Below are 20344 nucleotides of genomic sequence, written 5' to 3' on the forward strand. Positions count from 1 at the left end.
GACCCCTAGCCTGGGAACTTCCATATGCTGCAGGTGCGGACCTAGAAAGAAAACAAAAATTTAAAAAAAAAGTTAAAACAAGGCGTTCCCATCGTGGCTCAGTAGTTAACGAATCTGACTAGGAACCATGAGGTTTCCGGTTTGTTCCCTGGCCTCGCTCAGTGGGTTAAGGACCTGGCGTTGCAGTGAGCTGTGGTGTAGGTCGCTGACACAGCTCGGATCCCGTGTTGCTGTGGCTCTGGTGTAGACTGGTGGCTGCAGCTCCGATTGGACTCCTGGCCTGGGAACCTCCATATGCGGAGGGAGCGGCCCTAGAAAAGGCAAAAAGACAAAAAAAAAATTAAAACAATAAGGTGGAAATCTCTCACAACCATGTACCAGCCACCACTCTGGGTGCCGTCAATCAATCAAAGGCCTGCACTTCATAAGGAGCACCCATCCACGGGGGCTCAAGCCCTTGAAAAGCCTACAGGTTCTTTAAGTAGCCCAAGCCTGGCAGCTGGGCGGGATGGGGAAGTGACCACACAGAACATCATCCTGGAAGCTGCCAAGTGCTGCAAAGTCCCACCAGCTGCCCTTCTCTGCTTTTAGCGAAAGACATTTCAGAGCTGTCAAGCCGAACCTGCTCTGGCTAAGCATCCCTCCCACTGCAGAGCTGAAATCTAGTTCACAGCTTCGTTCTGATGTGAAGGCTCCCCACCCCTGGCCTCAGCCCAGGACTGGCATCAGCATGGCAAATGGGACCACTGTGCCTGCCCAGCTCACAGAAGCCTCCTGGCAGGTGGGCTGCAGAGCCTTCCTCGGGCAGCATCCCAGCGGCCCAGCATCTCCTGAATGAACTAGAAAAAGAACTGCGGCGTCTGGCCGCACAGCTGGATGCCTCCTTCCTTTTGGACAGTGCTCACATTTTAATGAAGTCTGAGGACTTGGGCCAGTTCACTGCCCCTCGCTTATGAGAGACAAGGCTCTCAGATGAAAATCTCCATAATGGAAATGAAGGCAAGGACCTCCATCCCCTTCTGACTCCCCTGGCAACAGACCATGGGTTAGAACTGAAGCCAGAATTGGGCTTTCTCTTCCGATCACGGTGGCCGTACGTTTTGGTGACGTCCTACGACACCTTCAGATAATGGCAAAGCAGCTGACATCTCTGCCAAAAATGTCCTGTGGCCCAGGGGCAGGCAGGAGTTTGTGGTGTCTGCATCCACAGAAATATATGATATGGAATAACATTTTACGGCTTACAAAGCATTTTCTCATCACTGTCCTGCCGGGCTTTCCTTTCTATTTCTGCCTTGACTATTGTCTCTCTTGGTTTGATGGCACCGCTAACCAGCCGTTGGCCCCTCTTAGGGTCCCGCGAGCCTGTACCGTATTTCACTCTGCACATCCTGCTCCAGCCAGACCCTACACAGGAGCTGAGGTCTGAGGCCACTTCCCAAGCTCTTCCATTCACAGCATGATTTTCCCCACCCGTATTTATCTCTCCTGTAGAATCGACTCAGCTTCTGGGCAAGGAAGACAGATTATTTCATGGAAAGGAAAAGGTTGGCTTTAAGCCCATTCTCCAAAATAGGACATTGCAGAGTTTTTTAAAAAGAAGAGAGCTGGTCTCATAATTTCCCTGCAACTTCAGTAGGAATCACTCCTAACAGCCTTCAAAGATAAGGATATGGTCCTACCCGCTCTCCCACCCCAAGCGTTTTCCCCACTCCTTGTCCATCTGCCCTGTGATAGTATCCCTGGAGCTCATAAGCAGGTGTGGCTAGCCTGCCTGCTGTTTCTCTGTGGCTTTTTTTTAGTGACCCTGGCCATGGGCCTGAGACCTCTGACCCAGTGGATTCCACAATGGGGTGCTCAGAGGCTGTGTTGGCCATGTAGGGACACATTCTTGTGAATCTGTGGGAGTTCCCATTGTGGCTCAGTGGAAACAAATTTGACGATCATCCATGAGGACGAAGGTTCAATCCCTGGCCTCGCTCAGTGGGTTATGGATCCGGTGTGAGCTGTGGTATAGGTTGTAGATGCGGCTCGGATCTGGCGTTGCTGTGGCTCTGGTGTAGGCTAGCAGCTACAGATCCGATTCGACCCCCAGCCTGGGAACCTCCCTGTGCCGCAGGTGCAGCCCTAAAAAAGACCAAAAAAATAAAAAATAAAAAAAAAAAGAATCCGTAATCCCTCCCAGGCTGAATTGCTGGAATGCTCTGGGAAGATCACCTCTCCCCAACCCTTCAAGGTCCCTTAACTTAGAAATGATCCCTCATTTTTTTATCCTATCCCCGCCCCCAATAGGGTATTGTCTGTAGAAAGCAGACGTTTTTAAGAGACAATTTCATCACCCAGGTGCTTGAAAAACTCTGTTCTTTTAAACAGCTCAGGCTGTCCTGCTCCACGAAGACTGAGTTTTTCATTTTCACGATCCTCACCGTCACCATCACCAACATCAATCACGTCCACACGTCCAAGCACCTACCGCGTGAAGCCTGTTGTGCTGATCAGCACGCCCCTGGCACAGCTGGCACATACTATTTGTGGAGGGCACCTGCCTTCAGAGAACTTAAATTTCTGCATAGGGAGGTGGATCTCCGCATGGTGCCAAGTGTCTCCAGGCACGAATATAAAACAGAAACGTAAAACGTAATTCTCTGTGTCACTGGGTGAACTTGGTGTGTGGTTGAGTGGGGAAAAAGTGGCTAGAGTGACATCAGAAAGGGGCACAGGGAACATCATTAATTCCAGGGTCTCTCTTCTTCCTTATGAGGAAAAAACCTAATCATCTCCTTTCTCTCTCTTTTTGGTTGGTCTCTCGTTGGTCTCAGACTGATTGAAGGAAAGAAGGGGGTCAAAGTGGAAAACAGACCTTTCCTCTCAAAACTCATCTTCTTCAACGTCTCTGAACATGACTATGGGAACTACACGTGCGTGGCCTCCAACAAGCTGGGCCACACCAACGCCAGCCTCACACTGTTTGGTGAGACAGAGCCCTGAGCTGGGCAAGGAGAGGGAGGGGTACGTGGGGGTGGAGGGGTCAGGAGGACAGGGCAGTGTGGGTGCAGGACAGAGTCCTGAGTGGCTAGGCAGGGGGAGAGAGAGACAGAGAGAAAGAGAGCAGAGAGCCAGACAGAGAGTCAGACAGAGACAGAGAAACGGAGACAGACAGAGGGACAGAGACAGACAGAGAGACAGGGTCAGACAGAGAAACAGAGACAGAGAGATAGAGAGAGAGATAGAGAGAGGCAGAGAGGCAGAGACAGAGAGAAACAGACAGAGAGACAGAGATAGAAAGAGACACATGGAGACTCAGAGAGAGACACAGAGACAAACAGAGAGACAGAGAGAGAGAGACAGAGGGACTGAGACAGACAGAAAGACAGAGACAACGAGTCGGACAGAGACAGAGAGAGAGACAGAGAAAGAGAGACACGGGATCAGACAGAGACAGAGAAACAGAGACAGAGAGATAGACAGAGAGACAGAGATAGAGAAAGAGACAGGGGGACACAGAGAAACAGAGACAGAGATAGAGAGACAGACAGGCAGAGACAGAGAGAGGCAGACAGAGAGACAGAGAGAGAGAAAGAGACAGGGAGACACACAGAGAGAGACAGAGACAGACCAAGAAACAGAGATCCAGACAGAGTCAGAGAGAGATAGAGAAACAGAGAGAGAGAGAGATAGTCAGAGAGGCAGAGACAGAGAGACATAGATAGAGAGAGACCGAGATAAAGAGATAGAGACAGAGAGAGCGCACCAGCACACATGTGAAAGTAGACACCAGAATGTCAGGCTTCATTGTGTAACAGGAAGATTCCTGAGACAGGAGAAAGGGACCTGGCGTATTGCTGTGACATTGAACTTTCCTCAGCACCACCTAAAGTGACTGGGGGGTCGCCATGGGTCTCATAGTCGAGAGCCCAGGGGAACGTGTGTTATTTCCATACTCGTCCCCTGGATGAGTGTATGGCATTACCATTTCTGAGACTTTTTCTGGCCATCAGGACATATGAGTAACTGAATTGTGTTTTTAAGGGTAGAATCATGGGCCTTGGGATCCTGAGTACTTAGTGCTGGGAGAGAGAATTAACGTAGAAAATGGGTATTTCCTTAGTTCTTCGTGTGTGTCCAAGGCTGTGGTCTGGCTGGATTACGATGTTCTCCTCCAGCCAAGCCACCATCCTGACAGAAGTCGCATAGTCATCCATGCATTAATTCATTCAGTCACCATTTATGGAAGGACTAATATGATCAAGGCAAATTGCTGGGCCCTCATTCCATCTCCGGCAACTGGACTGAAGCCAGAAACAAGGAACGGAAGCAAAACCAGCTGCCGCTCAGACCCCGAGGTCTGGCACTGGTGGGGTAGAACCACAACACAGAAGTGAGCCTGGAGCATGTCTGCCTTGTCCGACCCGATGCCTGACACATGGTGGCTTTCAGTTCGGGGTAGATGCAGATTCTCCCCATAGCCTACCGTGCTGGTCTCTGGCTGCTTTGGGGGCAGATCCCTCCCGACCGCAACAAGTTAAGTCAGCTCAGAATTGTTCACATCCGCCCCCTCGTCTGCCCTGTTAACAGATCCTCTTGAGTGTCCTGGGCTGGCAAAGGTGAGGAAGTTAGCAGGTAATTGGCAAGAACCTAGATCCCTTTTAATCTGAGAACTCGCAGATAATCTTGGAGCTTCAGGTCCTCCCCCCACCGCCTGCCACATCATCCAAGGCACCCTGGACCCAGCTTGCCCAGAATCACCCACCTGTGCTGCTCTGTTGTCCCATCTCTATTGCTAGTGACACCCCATCTGCCTTTTACCCAGCACCTAAGATAAAGCCCAGCTGTATTCTGGAGGGCTGGGAAGGGAAAGGCTGCCCTTGATTCCAGAGCTGGTGGATCCGAACGGGCAGAGCCGCGATTAGAGTGATTGATGTGTCTGACGCCTCCCACCCAGGGAGAGTCATCATTGTCCCTCACATTTGTCAGCCCTTGGGCTTTTTGGCAGGTGTCTGTCTACATGAACAGAAGGCCAAGATTAAAAAGGGGCAGTTCCCTCTTTCCCACTGCCTTGAAAATCCAAGGCTCTCTCCTGCTTTCCACAGTCTCCGCCCACAGCCTTCCTCGTTCTTATAAACAGTCTGCCTCCTCCTCTGACCTCTTTGCTCTTCTGAATCAGATGCATGAAATGGTTTTTGCAATCGGCTTCATCACTGCTGTCTAATTCCCTGGCCTCTTCCCCTTGAGCCATCTAAGACAAGAACAGAGAGAAGACGGGAACTTTAAGAGTGAGATGGCTGGCATTTGTGACAGGCAACGCAGTGAAGCATGTGTCATAAATCTGCTCCTTTCCGCAGACCCGTGCACGGCAATTAAAACCTCTGCCCCCACCCCCACGGGTCTGTCAGCATCCACGTCACCCTATGCGTTATTTGGAACCTCCCTACCATTGCGATCTCTCTGGAGTCCAGGGCTTTCTAAAATCATGTTTTAAAAGGTGATGGTATTAGTCAAATAAGTTTAGAAAACTTGTGCCGAACAAAGAGGAACGGGGTCCAGGCAGGGATGTTCTTTAACAGCAGAGGTCTCGGAACATTAAACACTGAATCTCTATGTTGAAAAAGTTTGGAGCATTTTCTGAATTTAATCACATGGAAACCAGGTTTTTAGCCTCTTTTGAGAACATTTCGGAAGAGCCCATCACAGCAATGCCCCCTGGTGTGATGTGGTTCCATAGTGTTTGCAACCCCATTAAAGTGAAGCTGGTCCAGACAGGGCAGTTCCCATACTCTTGATGGATGCCCACCATCTATAAGGCCTTTTGACAGCGATAAATGCATTGGGGAGTTACCCCTGTCATTTCCCATTATCAGAAGACCTCTCAGCTCAGGGCCACCAGGCCACCTGGGTAGGTCAGAAAGCAGTGTTCACTTCACGCCGATGCATGAACTTTGTGATGAAGTTCATTTTCCTAGAGCAGCAGAGAGCCAGCTAAATTATCCTTATTCTGCCACCAAGCTGCACACAGGCTGAGCACCTTCTCCACATGACCTTATGTTGAAAAGTGAGAGATACTGGTGCTGGGGCCCTCCTGTGAGGGTTGGTATCTTTGAGGTACTTAACAGAGGTGGGCTTTCCTATCAGGAACCATAGGTTCTGAGCACCTGGCCCCTAATGCTGCAATGAGTTCAAGGGACCAGGAAATTTCTCTCCCTGTGATTCTGAATCAGAGCCTCCTGGGAACCTGGTTCCTGCTCTGATGCCATGAGATCAGAATTTCCTAGTCTTGGTCTCCCAAAGGGAAACACTGGGGGTATGGATGTGACACACATCTCATCTGGAAAGGGACTTTGTTCCTTGGTGACCGAGTCAGGACCCTGGCTCTGCCCAGGCTGGGGCACCAATGAGTGGCTAGCTCCCCCATCTTCCAATCATGGCATCTGTTGTCCAGCCCCAAGCACCTCGGCCTCACTCATGTTCCTCATGCTGCATCTTGTCCACCACCTCTGGTTTCGTGTCTTCCCTTCTTGAGCCATACCTCCAGAAATGTGTGTGAAAGGCAGTATACAAACTATATATGACAAATATATAGCAACTGTATATAATATATGTGTTTGTTTGCATTTTTCTCTCCTGTATGTTCCTCACCCGATTTAGAGCTAAGTGAGCCTACAAGCTCAACTTTGTTGCAAGGTCAGTATCCCTCCCACCCCGCCCTCCTTACGGGTTCTCTCCTCCCCACTTCCTCCCAGAGCCCCACCCCCACCCCACCCCCACTGTGCTGTACCTCAGGCTCCTCTCTGTAAAGATGCTAGTGGAGAGCATCACAAGCAAAGGAGGTTCCTGGGAGGTGATGAAACCCCAAGGTTGGCTCCCTTTTCTTTGCTCACATTACCCACCCCTCCCCAGAAGGGCTGGGGGATGGGGAGGGAAAGAAATCCCTCGAAATTCTCAAAGCCCAGAGATCTGCCCAAAGGCAAAAGGCGGAGAGTATGAGGCTGAACCAACGGCAGAACATTCAACCCACTAAGCGGTTTTCATAAGGGTCCCACTGACACCTCCTCCACCGCCCACCTCCTCTCACTCAGCAAATGCCATGAGGGTCTCCAAGGGGGGGGGGGAAGGTGGGCAGGTGCACCTGTGGGTCCCCAGCAGGCAGTGGTGGGGAATGGACCTCCTGAGCTCTAGTCTGAGCTTGGCCTTGGGTGTTCTGTGCTCTTGGACAAGTCAGGGACTATTACTCAATTCTATTGCACAGAATCAATAGATTCAGTAGATTCAATAGACTCGAATATAATTGATCCACCTTATCTACCTTAGTGCTGTTTCCACATTTAACTTAGAATGTACATTAAAAAGGCTTTGGAAACTTCCAGGTGCATCTTCAAACATTAAAAGCCAGTCTCCGGATACAGGGACCTCCCCATGTCACATTCCAGGTGTTCCTGCACTCATTCATCACTCTCCCCAGCCCCTTTCCTCCTCTTCCACTCCAGGCCCTCGCCTTGTGGGACGTCTGCATCTCTCGCCTCCATGTGCACCACCCTTCAGATTTTCTCGAGGTCCCTGATCTTGGGAAAGTGATTCTCTTGGACCGTGACTAGAGATTTGGGGCAGAAGTGGGGCCAGGCCGAATGACAGATCTAATACATGCTGTGTGTGTGCCGTTTATTGTTTCTCCCAAGGACAGGGCCGACCCTGGGGGAGCCGTGAGGGAGGGCAGCGGTGGGGACAATGAAGGAAGTGTCTTTTCCCACCTTGCACCCACCCCCTGATCTCCCTGATCTTTCTCACCCCACCCCCATCCGGTTCATCCATTTACCACCTCTGGCTGTGCAGACCATCCCTGGGGGATGGAGGATGGCCTTAAGCTTGGACGGTGGGGGAGGAGATGGAAGAGAGGGAATGACGTGGGGAAAAACCCTTCTGTCATAAAAAGATTCAGGGAAGCCTTAGTCACCGTAGTGAGGCAGAGCGCCGTGCTGATGATCCACAGACAGGAAAATGAAACAAAGAAATGGAGAGAGAAGCGAAGTCCATGGTCATGGCCGGGATCGATATGTGATTCAGCTAATGTTTATTGAGATCGAGTGCAAGGCACATCCAGAGATCTAAAGATGTGTTAGAAAAGTAGGTGAGGACATGTGTGGTTAAAAGGCCCTGTGAGAGATTGGAGGTGGGGCAGAAGCTGCTTCCTGAGGAACTTTGAGAGGTGACTCGTTCCCAGAGGGGACGGGAGCTTTTAGAACAGGGAGCGGTCACTGAGGTGCTAGTGTTCCATTGGCCACACCAAAACCAACAGCAACAAAACTGGCCAGAAACCAGCGTGTGACTGCCTGTGTGAGCAAGGGCCAGGAGCAGGAGACTGTTTTGAGGTTCTTCCTGCTGCCATCCTCACCCCTCTGCTGGCAACTGTGTGAGGAAGGGTCTCAAGCCAGCTCTCTACTTCCACCTCTCACCGTTTTGTTTGTTTGTTTGTTTTGTTTTATTTTTAGTGCCTTACCTGTGGCATATGGAGGTTCCCAGGCTAGGGGTCGAATCAGAGCTGCACCTGCCAGCCTACACCACAGCCACAGCCACGTGAGATCCAAGTTACGTCTGTGACCTACACCAAAGCTCACGGCAATGCTGGATCCTTAACCTACTGAGTGAGGCCAGGGATCGAACCCAAGTCCTCATGGATATTAGTTGGGCTTGTTACCGCTGTGCCACCACGGGAACGGGTGCAGAGCAGAGGGTCAAGGCCAGAAGTTGTGGATGATAAATATCTGGATCATTGCAAGACTTGGATTAGTGTCTTCAGGGTAGCTGTTGGACTCTTGTGCAACTGAGGAATGTCTTAGAGAAAACAAATCTTGTTTCTGGGGCATTTCTCTTACTCACCTGTGTGCGTGTGTGTCTGTGTTTTTCCCTTCTCCTTTGCTAGCCCCTCATAGACTAGAGAGGTACCTCTTTTCTCAGGGACCATCCCCGAGGTAGGCTTCCCTTACCTCCTGTTGGTTTCCCTGGACAGGGGATGTTTGACTATAAGAGATGTTCCAAGATACTTTGTCACTCAGTATCCAGATGGACTGGAAGCGTTCAGAAAAGAGATCGTCATGCCTTCTCAGCCCCCCTTGTCTGCCATCCTTGAAGTTATGTCTCTGCTCCCCTTTTGCAAACACAACAGATTGCATGTCACCCTCTCATATTAATATTTGGTGGTGCAGGACTCCTGCCACGAAAACTAAGGACTCGGGGACACAGCACCATCCTTCACTCCCCCCTCCCGGCACCCCCCTGCCATGGGCAAGTGTGTCTGGGGCTGCACTGCTGACTCAGCGCCTCAGTAGCTGTTCATTTCCCATCCACTGGTCCTTTGTCTTTTATGTCCTGGGCATGGAGTCAGATTCGATGGTATCGGTGGGCTGGGAAATGTTGGCTGATTAATGCCTGTGAACTTTGCAGTGACCATCCAATCAACTTGTGAAAGAAGCGGGGGAGTAAGTCAACCTTGTGGATCAAAAGGAAGCAGTTGCAGTAGGAGAGCTGATCTGTTGTTCCCTGCAGAGGATTAAAGATAGTTTACTAGGTCCAGCCATCCAGCAGTTAGCATTTCTATGGCACATTGTCTCAATTCAGATGGTACCAAACAAAAATCCCTTAGCCCTATTTCTAGAAGGTCTATGTGTCCTATATATCCACCCTGGCATGATGCCAGCCCTCCCCTATCCCCTAGACTCAGACAGCTGCCCTGAGCTTTCCTGGGGACTTGGATTCACCTACAAGCATTGGGTTTGGGGGCAGAAAGATCCCTTTATGGATTGACCTGAGATATTGGCTTGGAGGCTTAAAGGGAGCTGTTCTCTTTTATTATTTTTTATTTTACTTTTCTTTCTTTCTTTCTCTCTTTCTCTCTTTCTTTCTTTCTTTCTTTCTGGCTTTCTTTCCTTTTTTTCTAATTCTACCTGGCTTCCCACTAATACATCAATGGAAAGATCACACATTTCAGGCAAGCTCTTGGCGAGGAAAATGTATGCTTGGATTTTTAAGAATTATTGGTTTTCTTGATAGCCAGGAGTTAATTCAAAGGCATGAGCTTATGGCTAGTACTTGTCTAGATAGAGGATCCTATCCTTGGAAGCTGGACCCAACGGTGATAGCATGTCATGATGATGGATATGATGTAGAAAGAGTTTCTCCAGCTCTTCCTTTAACCAAATCACAGGGAAGGGACTGGAGTGCAGAATGAGGGGTCTTGAGAAAATATAAAGAGTACCTTTGTTACATTTCTCAACTCACTGTGGTGAGGTGCATGTGGGGTAGAAGGGCCTCCTAGTGTACTGGAAGAGTTGAAACAGTGCTACCTGAAAAAGCCCAAGGTTAAGCTCTAGGAAGGTCAAGAATGGGTGTCAAATTTCCTTTTACCCATGTGGATGCTAACAGTGATGACCTTGGAGATTCAGGGAGGAGCAGGAGTTTCTGGAGGTGAACCACTACACTGAAGTTGCTCTCAGATCTTTGCCTTACACAAAGTCACTTCTGGTTCTAGAGCACTGTGAAGCAAATTCTTGCAATGGATTCCTTTTCCCGATGGTTCCAACAAGTCAGACTACAAATAGAGCTCTTCCCTGCATCCTCTAGCAGTGGCTAAACCAGTACCCCATTGCTCTGTGGGCTGCCCTCCCCGACACATGCCCTTCGTTTGCACTGAGTGTGGCTTGGGGGTGGAAAGGTCTCTCTGCAGACTGTCCTCCCCCTTTCCGGTCACCCTCCGTCCTGGAATGGGGAGACTCCATCTAGCGGTACCTGAATAAGACAATTCATGAAAGCAGCTCCTCCTTTGCTTCTGGGTGGGCATCTAGGGCCTAGCGATCTCGCCAAGGGACTGTCCTTGCTAAAGGCACAGACAGTGTGGACCAGCACTCCTGGCTTTTCTCCATCACCCTGACTTTCCCTCTGATCTGTTCTGAGTCACGCCTTTGATGTGATTTTTGGTCATAGATCAGGCATTATGTCTTTTCCAGAGTGGCTTCTTGGGGTTGTTCTTGTCCACCTGGATCAAGACATGATCTCAGGGGCCTTTAAATAGTAGATAGAGAGCTCAAATGCACAGGACCATGTTCATATGACTTTGGGCAGACGATTCAGTTTTAGTCGAGTTTAGGTTGAGTTATATCTATGTGTCCTTCCTTCCATATGCCAGGACGTTTGCACAGAGAATTATCACTTTGATGGAAAAGACTTTGGTCTCTCCCCCTCTTTTTTTTTTTCAGCTTTACTTTACCTTTTCTTTAGGTATAATTGACAGAAAAAAATTGTAAGATGTTTCATGTATGCATCACGGTTATTTGATATACACTTATACTGTGAAGGGATTTTCCATCCTCTGTATCCAGAGTGGACATGTGCAAAGCCCCCAACTCTACAGGGAAGTCAAAGATTAGAGATCAACCCCCTTCGGGCCAGTCAGCAGAACAGGCTCTGTGGATTCTTCTGAGAGCTTAAACTGGTGAATGGAGGTCTGTCTGGGGTAGCCAGCAGAAACAGGTTGGTGCCCACCATTTCCATAGGTGGATCTCAGCAGCAAGGTTGCTGCTCTTATTGCCTTAGGATGCCCTGGAGAAATGAAGCCCCCTGGGCCAGCTTGCTTAGTCTGACTCATCAAGAGAGGTCAAATATCAGGGGTCTGGACTCCTCTGGTATGTGGAGTTTTGCTCACTGTTTTCTTTTACTTTTTTAAAAATGTTTTATTATTGCTTTTTAGGGCCATCCCGTGGCATATGGAAGTTCCCAGGCTAGGTGTCAAATCAGAGCTATAGCCGCTGGCATATGCCACAACCATAGCAATGCAGGATCCGAGCCATATCAACAACCTACACCACAGCTCACAGTATTGCCAGATCCCTGACCCAGGGAGCGAGGCCAGGGATCCACCTCCTCAAGGATACTAGTTGGGTTCACTACCGCTGAGCCACCATGGGAAGTCTGCTCACCAGTATTTCTACAATGCATAGAGAAATGCTAGTTAACCTGACATCTCAAACATAGCATGGGCACCTCCATTCAGATGGCTGGAGGACAGTCCATTTACATCAGCCAATTTTCTATTAAAACCTGCAGACTTCAGCTAATTAGAGGATAGTCTAGTGGCCAAAGAAAGAAGGTTGTTTTGCAAAGAAGTACTCATTGGCTCAGGGCCTCAGCTCCATGGTGCTGGCATCCCCTGCTAAGGCACATGGAGGGGTGCTGGCTCCCTTTAGGTCGGCCACCCAATGGGACCATCATTTGTGTCCTTCCCCGGCCCCCAATTCAATCTCTGGCACTTTCCAGCCAAGCAGAGGGGGTGTCAGGAGGGCTGGGCTAGGAGTTCATCCTCCCTCCTGGAAGCCATGGGAGGGTAAAGCAATTGACTCCGGCTGCGTTCTGCCTTAACAGTGGCTTGTTTTTCATTTCTTTTAGCAGTGAGAACCACAGCTCTGACCCCAGGGAAAGGTTGGTATGTTTATTTTGCAGGCAGCTGCTGCCTGGGTGGGATGGGGTGCACAGATCTCTTTTGCCTTCTTGCAAGACTCTTTCTCTTCGGAGCTAACTGCAGGAGGCAGCCCAGTGGGAACTGCCCTGACCTTGGGCCCTGGCCCTGTGGCAGTTTGGGTTAACTGTCTCCCAAGGACATCTGATTCTCCCTGGGTGCTTCCCCTGCAGATCTAACGTGTCTTTGCTGGCAGCACTAATGAGGGCCTGTCAGTGCCCAGAATAGCTCCACGTCTGGGGCCCTCTGCACCAGGCCTGCCTCTTCCTTTGCACCCGGATGCTCTAATGCAATGATCATCTTAGACCTTGGCCTTGCATGCTGGCCTTTGCTTACCCCAATCTCTCCTTCTCTCTCACTAACTTCGAGCTGGAAGAGAAGTGGCAGGAGGGAGGGGAGAGGGGAAGGAAATGGGAGGTTCCTGGGTGAGTCACTTGGCTACGAATAAAATGCATCTTATTTGAGGCTTTCATTCCTGCCAGATGTTTCTGATGGATAATTGACACTCATCACAGTTCTCCAGGACCCTAACGGTCCTGGTAATTAGTCTCTTTAAGCCTCCACAGTTCTCTAATGAGATAGAAGCAGTCAAGGCAACTGTTGCGGAGTGGGGACTTGGCTGGGTAAAGAACAGAGGCCTCCTCTGTGTGGCCCTGTCACCAGGCAGATGGGCTGAGCCGTGGCTCCAGCCAGCATCGGCTCTGAGAGGGCCTTGCTCGGGGGTCTTGGGAGCCACACCTGCCAGACCAGAAAGTCCTCCTCTCAGAGCATCCTTCCTGTGCAGCTCAGCGTGGGATGCCTGCCTGCTTCCCACCTTAACCCGTGTCTGGGCAGGGCAGACCCTGTGGCTTCACTCCCTCATCTTTCACTCCTGGAGCTGTGTGAGTTACACAGCACAACAGCTCTGAGTTAGAGGAAAGAAAAATATATTTGGAGACAGACGTCAAGGGATCTTGGGGAAGTCACTTTCAGGTCCCCGAGGTTGAGTTTCCGCACATCAGAGCAGGCGACAATAACCTTCATCTCATGCATAACAGTCCTTAAAGGACTGGACCCCTTTATCCATTGCAGGCACTTGGCTTGGAATCCTAACTAATAAGATCTTACATCTGTGTCAAAGTTTTTCTCAACCACAAGAATTTTCAGTGACTTTTATCGGAACTCCTTAAAAAGGGAGGGGAAGGATATTTGGAAGAGAAGATCAAGGTAAAGCAGAAGGCAACGTATGAGAAGGATGTTTTGCTTTGTTTTCAGTGTGGTTTTTGCGTTTTTTGTTTTGTTTTGTTTTCCCAAGTAGAGTTTTATGAGAAAGAAAAACACAGAGATAAAATATGGACACATCAGCATAGCCCTCTGTTCTGGCTCCCTCCTTCCTTCAGCCACCAGTTATAAAATACCTGCCAAGGATCCAGGTAGGCACAGACCTGGGCCTTAAGGAGCTCACAGCCCAGAGGAAGAAGTGTATACATAAATGAGAAATGTAAAGAGACGCATAAAGAGGGTAGGACAGGGTGGGGCACATGTTAATAATGGGGTGCCTGTGGCACTATGGAAGTAAACCAGAGCAAGTCAAGGAAGGCTGCCTGGAAGAGGTGACTGGGGCCAGAACAGAACCTGGAATGAGGAATGAGCATGGGTCAGGTGAAGTGCATTTCAGGCAGAAAGTGTGAGGATGGGAAGGAAGGAGAACAGGCTGGAAGGTGCATGCTCGTGTGTAACACGTGTGTGCAGTGCACACCTGCTGCCGTTGCATGGGATGGGGGCAGGGAGAGCCCAGGGCCCGTGGTAGGAAAGAGGGGCTGAGGAGGCAGAAGGTGGGTTGAGGGTTTTGGGAGTGGGACTGGGAAGTGGTGAGTGTCCTACAGACCAATCGGGAAGTTTTGAAGAAGCTGAAGGAATCCAGTCCATCAGTGGTCTGGCTGGCTTGGGGTCACACACAAGCCTGGAATAAGGAATAAACCAAGGGAACCAGGCACAGGTGGCCCAGAGCTGGTGTGTGTCCCCTCTGAAAGGATGAAGTTTCTCCAGGTGCCACCCCTCTTTTCTTCTCCTGAGAAGCTGTGTCCAAGAAGCTGTATTCAAGACAGACCAGCCTGTGGGAGGCTGGGTCAGGGAGATGGAGGCTGTGGGGGAGGCAAGGCCAAGCTGGACGTGGTCTCTGCAGGGAGGAACAGCCCTGGTGCACCCGGGCCAGAGGGGGCCACAGCACATCACCTGGACAGGGGCTCCAGCACACCTGGCAGCCTTTTCCTTTCTGCTCTGGGAGTTTTCTGACACGGGGGCCAGGCCCCCTCCCTGCTGGCTCTCTGTGTACATCCCAGCAGGCCACAGAGCCACAAAGGAGCCCTGAGGGTACAGAGGCCAGGACACCACTGGCGCCATGGCCATTGCCAGGTGCCTGGGCCTTTGCCAGCTCCCAGATGCCTCCAGCCAGGCATTAGAGACTCCCTGGTGGGCAGACAAGGTTCCTGACTTTTCTTATCCTGTAACCCAGCCAGGCCCCTGCGGGGCTGTCTGTGTGGTATGTGGCATCCTGGGAGGGCAGGAGAGGTAGAGAGCAACTCGCTACAGGTACCGGCCTTGTTTCCCTTCTCTTACAAGAAGGTCTGTGCTGGGGTAAGAGCGGAGTGGGTTTCAGAGCTGTGCCAGTGAGTGTTCAGGACAAAAGAGGTGAAAGAGGAAAGGTGCCCTGTGCCAAAAGACACACATCTGTCCCGATGTCCTAAGGCAGGCATGCAGGATGCAGGTTTGGAACCCTGGACCAGTGTGTTTGGGGAGAGGAATGCAGCTGCCAACCCTCCCAGCAGGCATGGAACCTGGCTGACTGAATCTAAAGGCTGGAGTTCCAGGTGGTGGTTTATATAGAAACAGAATAGTTAGATTTTAGATGCTCCAAACAACTAGGGATCAATGGTTAAGGAGAAGCAAATTTGAAATTGAAATAAGCCTTGTGGCACTGCATGGGAATGCTTCTGTCACCTGTTCACCAGTGGACTGGACGAAGGAGGGCTTTCCATGGCTGATGCTTTTGGTTTTCTGATGCCCAGGGGTTCACCTTCCTGGCGGGGAGCAGGAGTGTCTTTTGTCCTGCTTTTCAGGTGAACTCGCAGTGCTAAGAAGTTTGGGTCTTGGGATCACAGTGTTAGGGAGGAAGAAAATGTCTTCTGCCCATCTCGTGTCTCCTGGCTGGTCCAAGGATTAAATTGACATGAGGCAGATGCACAGGAGAAAATCAAATAATCATTTAATAGCGTATAAATGAAAAAGAGACCCAGGATAACGAATTCATTCACCCAAATGGCCAAAGCTCTTGCCTTAACTATACCATCTTTGGCTAAAGACAAAGGAGGATGTTGGGAGCAGGGGACTGGGACTTCAGAGGCAAGGAAGGCAATTTACATAGAGTTGGAAAAGCCACTGTTTGGTAGACATGTGTCTACTGGGCCTGGCAGAGAGGAGGACACAGCAATAAATTACAACAGGCAGACTGGGCGGGCTCTCCGTGTCTCCACCCCTAACACTTAACCTATGGTGACTACTCGCTTCCTGGACTGGGCCCCTCTGTTTCCACACTCTGTAGGCAGTTAGGGGGTAGGCCAGTGGTTCTTTCTGAGTCCTCTGGACCTTGACTGATTTCAGCTCAAAATAATCCACAAGCCAAGGAGACATTTTGAGGTGGCAAATTTTGCTCCCCTGCACTGCAAACCAGGCACAAGGGGCACAGAGGTTGGATGAGTTGGTGCATTTCAAACTCTATTTAGCTGCTGCCCCAGAATCAGAGATTTGCCCCAAAGGTCCAAGAAATGAATCATATGAGCAGTGTTTCCAGGCCAGGAGTTCTGAACTGGAGGGGATAATTCCAGGTGGAGTCAAGAAGCCTGGTTTGCTGCGGATCTGTGTTGGCCGGAAGTGGCTCCGTGCTGGGCATCAATGTCAGGCAAGCAGGTTTTGGCTTTGCTCCTTCTCCCCAAAGAGCAAGTGGACTTAGGGAGGACACTGGCTTTAAATACCCCCTTTAAATCCAATGTGACACAGTGTGCCAGAGCACATGAGAGCAGGCTGAGAATATGCCTTGCTTCTTAGGCACCTAATTCATCCTGGCATCCCAATCGTGCATACTGTTCATGAATCATAGCTCTATGTGTCGTGGACATTCATGGCCACGGGGCTGGGGAAGCCAAAAAGCTTATCCTTCGTAGGATAGGGAAGCTGCTGGGGGATGTTAGGACCTCATCATCTTTTTGCCTCCCAAATTCGGCCCCATCTCAAAGAGCAGCTGTCTGTGGGCCAGGCTGCTCTGCACCTCCTGGGGGAATGTGTCATCCTTCTCCCACCCACAGACACAGGCCATGGTGGGTACTATATCCCATGGGCCATATAAACCTTCCCTCACTTCCATGTATGCAGCAAAAAGCCACCTGTTTCTTTGCTTGATCCCACCTCCACCTCATGTGAGTTGGTTTTGGCCTTTCAGGCATGTGATACTTGACCTAGGTCTGCTGTTACTTTGTCCAGATGGGGGAGAGGCCAAATGCTGCAGGTGGAAGCCTGGGCACTGACCGGAGATAGAACAATTGACAGAATGAGTGGTGAACCCAATGCAGCGGCCATAAGGGTGGTTGGTATATCCAGCAAGTCCTGTCCTGCATGACAGGTGGAGTGGCTGGAGGGCCATGGGGATCTTTAAGGGAGGCAGCTCTCACTGGGGTTGGATGACGAAGGGGACACAGGAGTCTAATTTTACCGAGCTCTGGGCAAGGTATTAATCCATCTGTCACCTTCTCCTTGGTCTTGCCCTTGAGCAGCTGTGGCAACAAAGGAGCAGTGGCCACCTGCATACACTAGCCTGAACCTCACCTTCCCTCCTGGCCCCGGCAGACTCCCCATCCAGCCCATAGCTGCATCCAGGGGCTCCAGGCTGTGGGAGGATTATTTCTAATGCAGCCCTGGTGTGTGGAGCTGGACCACTGGATGCCCCCAGGTGGAGAGGGCTCCTCTTCTCTGGCCGGGCTTATGCCAGTGTGTTCTCTCTGCAGGTCCGGGCGCAGTCAGCGAAGTGAGCAACGGGTCGTGGAGGAGGGCGGGCTGCACTTGGCTGCTGCCGCTTCTGATCTTGCACCTACTCCTCAAATTTTGATGTGAGTGCCCCTTCCCCCGCCGGGGAGCAGCTGCCGCCACCGCCACCGCCAACACATCAGCAATGGCAACGACAGCACCACAAGCATCCCCGTTCCAAATCAGACATGAGCCCACGAAATGCAGAGAATCAGAGCCTAATGGGACACACATTCCAGGGAGGGGAGCGAAGGATACTTTGGGAAAACAAGGTGAACAGGAAATTGGAAGCCGCCTGGCAGACACGTAGGTACAGCTGTTTTCTTTCTTTTTCCAAACGAGAAGAAGCCACGCTGGCCTTGGACCCACCCGCAAGCTGCATTGCGTGACCTCTGTTACCAGGCGGGCTGGGGCTCAGCTGCCGCTCTGCCCACCACAGTGCACCCCCACTCCCCGGGAAAATTCCGGAGTCGGCCACCCCAAATTCAATCAGTCAATAGAGACGAACACAGAGTGAGGCGTGCGGGCCCAGGTGTGCCTCTCCGGCCCCCTTCCTAGACTGTGTCCCTATTGTGTGTGTGATGAAATGCAGAAACACAAAAAAAATAAATAAAAAGAAAACTAAAACAAGACAGCCTGACAGCTACAACAAGCCCACCATCAACAGTCACAAAGGATATGGTTAAACTTCTTTTTTTTTTTTTTCATTGTACAACGTGGACATCACAGATAATAAGGGATTCTGATTCATTATTAATTTTATTAATTATATTTTCTGATAGGAGTCTAAACCTTAGTGGAAAAAACAAGACAAAGCTAAGAGTATGCAGATGAAAGGGGTGAACAGAAGTATATTTGTTAAATGTGAAACATGAATAGTGTCCTTCTTACCTAGGTTTACAACTGGTGGACCGTACACCAGGCATTAACCACTTGGTGAGGATTTGGCAAATCCACCAAAAAAAAAAAACGCAAACAAGCAAACAAAACCCACATACAATTTAACCGACATCTCCACCAGCGCTACAGATTTCTTCTTATTCTGATGTTTAATGCAGACAATGCTACATTTCTACATGCTGTTTAGAGACAGAAGGTGACCTGCACTGCATCTTGAGTTTCCTGGCGATGCTTCTTTTGATGACATATATTATACAGTATATATATACATATATTTTTTTTTTTTTGTTAGAGTTCTAGCCATTTGATTTCTCAGCGGGGTCCTTTCTCAGACATTACTGCATGCTGTATATGGCGTTAGCTGTGTGTTGATCTTCTAAAAGATGATAGAGTTTACTGGTAATTGTGTAATCAGCTCCTGCCTTTTTTCTTTTCTTGGGTTATTTACATGTCAGAGACATTTAGAAAAAGTGAAAAGAGAAACAAAACAAAGCACTAACACCAGGCGCAGCATCTTTTTTCCAGGTGTGGCTCTCGGAGATGGGGGCTGATGCAGGAGGCCTGGCTTGGACCAACAGCAAGCGACCGAACCGACTCAGCAGTCTGTAACCACTCGCTTTAGCCCATCATGGGAATCTCTGATGCCTTTGTGACCGCTGGAGAATTGAATCCTCTCTCGGTTTCTTTTATTTAATTTCCCACCTTTGTGTGCGTGTGTATGAAAGAGAAGAAAATGCAGTTTTTAGGTAAACCTTTTATTCCTCCCCGAAGTCCAGGAGCCAGAGAGGCCTCGGGGAGGGGTCCTGGATGTGGTGAGGGAAAGTGGGATAAGGGGCTAGGGGAGGGAGGGGGTTGTCTCTGACGTGACATTAAAAAGTGTTCCATGTCCCTCTTCATCTGGTGTGCTACCTCATTCTCAAGTCGGGGGGTGAGGGGGAGCAGAGCCTGCCTGGCTCAGGTGTGACAGACACACGTGGAGGTCCGGCCCTGGACTCAGGCTACCGCTCCATGGACCCCTGTGGGTGGAGCGTTTCTGATGACAGGCAAGGGTTCAGGAGACCACCTTGCCCTCCAACAGGGACGTGAGTCTGGTGGCCACTGCCCCTCTAGTGCGTTCAGGAGGGTCTGGCAAGGCTAAGGGGCCTCCTGCTGTGGCCAACACGCCTCCCCTCAAATCCAGGCAGAATGTCAGGTCCAGTTAGGGAAGAGCTTTCCCACATGATTCTTTCGGGGCGGCAGCAGATTGCGTCCGTCACTCCCCAAATCCCTGAAACACAGTAGGCTGGTATGGCCGAACCCCACATCCCAATTGGTGCTTGGAGCACTCTCTTCATCCCAAGCCTGCCTCTCGCGTCTCTCCCCCAGCCACAAAGGAAGAGAAAAGGTAGATTTTAATAGAGAACAGTGTTCAAATAATTCTAACCTGTTCTGACTGATTCTGGGAATGAAATAAGGAGAGAAGATTCACTGAGAGGCAGAAACGAGGTCAGAGCCGAGAGATTTGGAAATCACGGTGCTGTGTCTTTGTGTGACTCCACCCTCAAGGAAAAGGAGGAAGAAGAGGTGTTTGGAAAGGAGGCCTTTCGTTTCCAGCAGCTACTGCAGAATTGAGAGGCAGCTGTTGACCCCATGTTTCTCTGTGCCCTTCTGACCTTCCACCCCCACCACAGGTGCCAGGTGCCCGGTGCCCCAGGGTCTTCCTGGCAGCATGGCCTGGAATAGCCTAACCGAGCCTGGAGGACAGGGCTCCGCTGGACTCATGCTGTGCTCATGTCTTGAAAGTGCCAAAGGCCTTGGGTCTCCTTAGACTAAACTTGGGCATCACGATTTTCTTGTCCTCCTGTGACTGAACAGAGAATTTTGGTGCAAATCGTGGCCCCTGGACTAGAGTCA

The 20344-nt window shown here is 50.3% G+C and overlaps 1 protein-coding gene across 5 annotated transcripts in view; it reads left to right on the forward strand.

Moving 5' to 3' along the window:
• Positions 1-19347, forward strand: part of NTM (neurotrimin) — a 1001303-nt gene extending 981956 nt beyond the window's left edge. For 2 of the 5 annotated variants that reach the window (XM_021102352.2, XM_003482649.5), the window contains 2 exons: positions 2820-2971; positions 17533-19347. In XM_021102352.2, the coding sequence (XP_020958011.2) occupies positions 2820-2971; positions 17533-17633 (253 nt within the window). In that variant the 3' untranslated portion in view covers positions 17634-19347. Of the gene's footprint in view, positions 1-2819; positions 2972-6642; positions 6679-12426; positions 12460-17532 lie in introns of all 5 variants that reach the window. The other 3 variants (XM_021102348.2, XM_084976657.1, XM_021102351.2) reach the window with 3 other exon arrangements.
• The last annotated feature ends 997 nt before the right edge of the window (positions 19348-20344 follow it).

This window comes from Sus scrofa, chromosome 9, assembly GCF_054392235.1.
Source record: "Sus scrofa isolate SSC_HxYL_T2T_F1_AM1 chromosome 9, Sscrofa_HxYL_maternal_Yorkshire_Landrace_v2.0, whole genome shotgun sequence".
NCBI classification, from domain to species: domain Eukaryota; kingdom Metazoa; phylum Chordata; class Mammalia; order Artiodactyla; family Suidae; genus Sus; species Sus scrofa.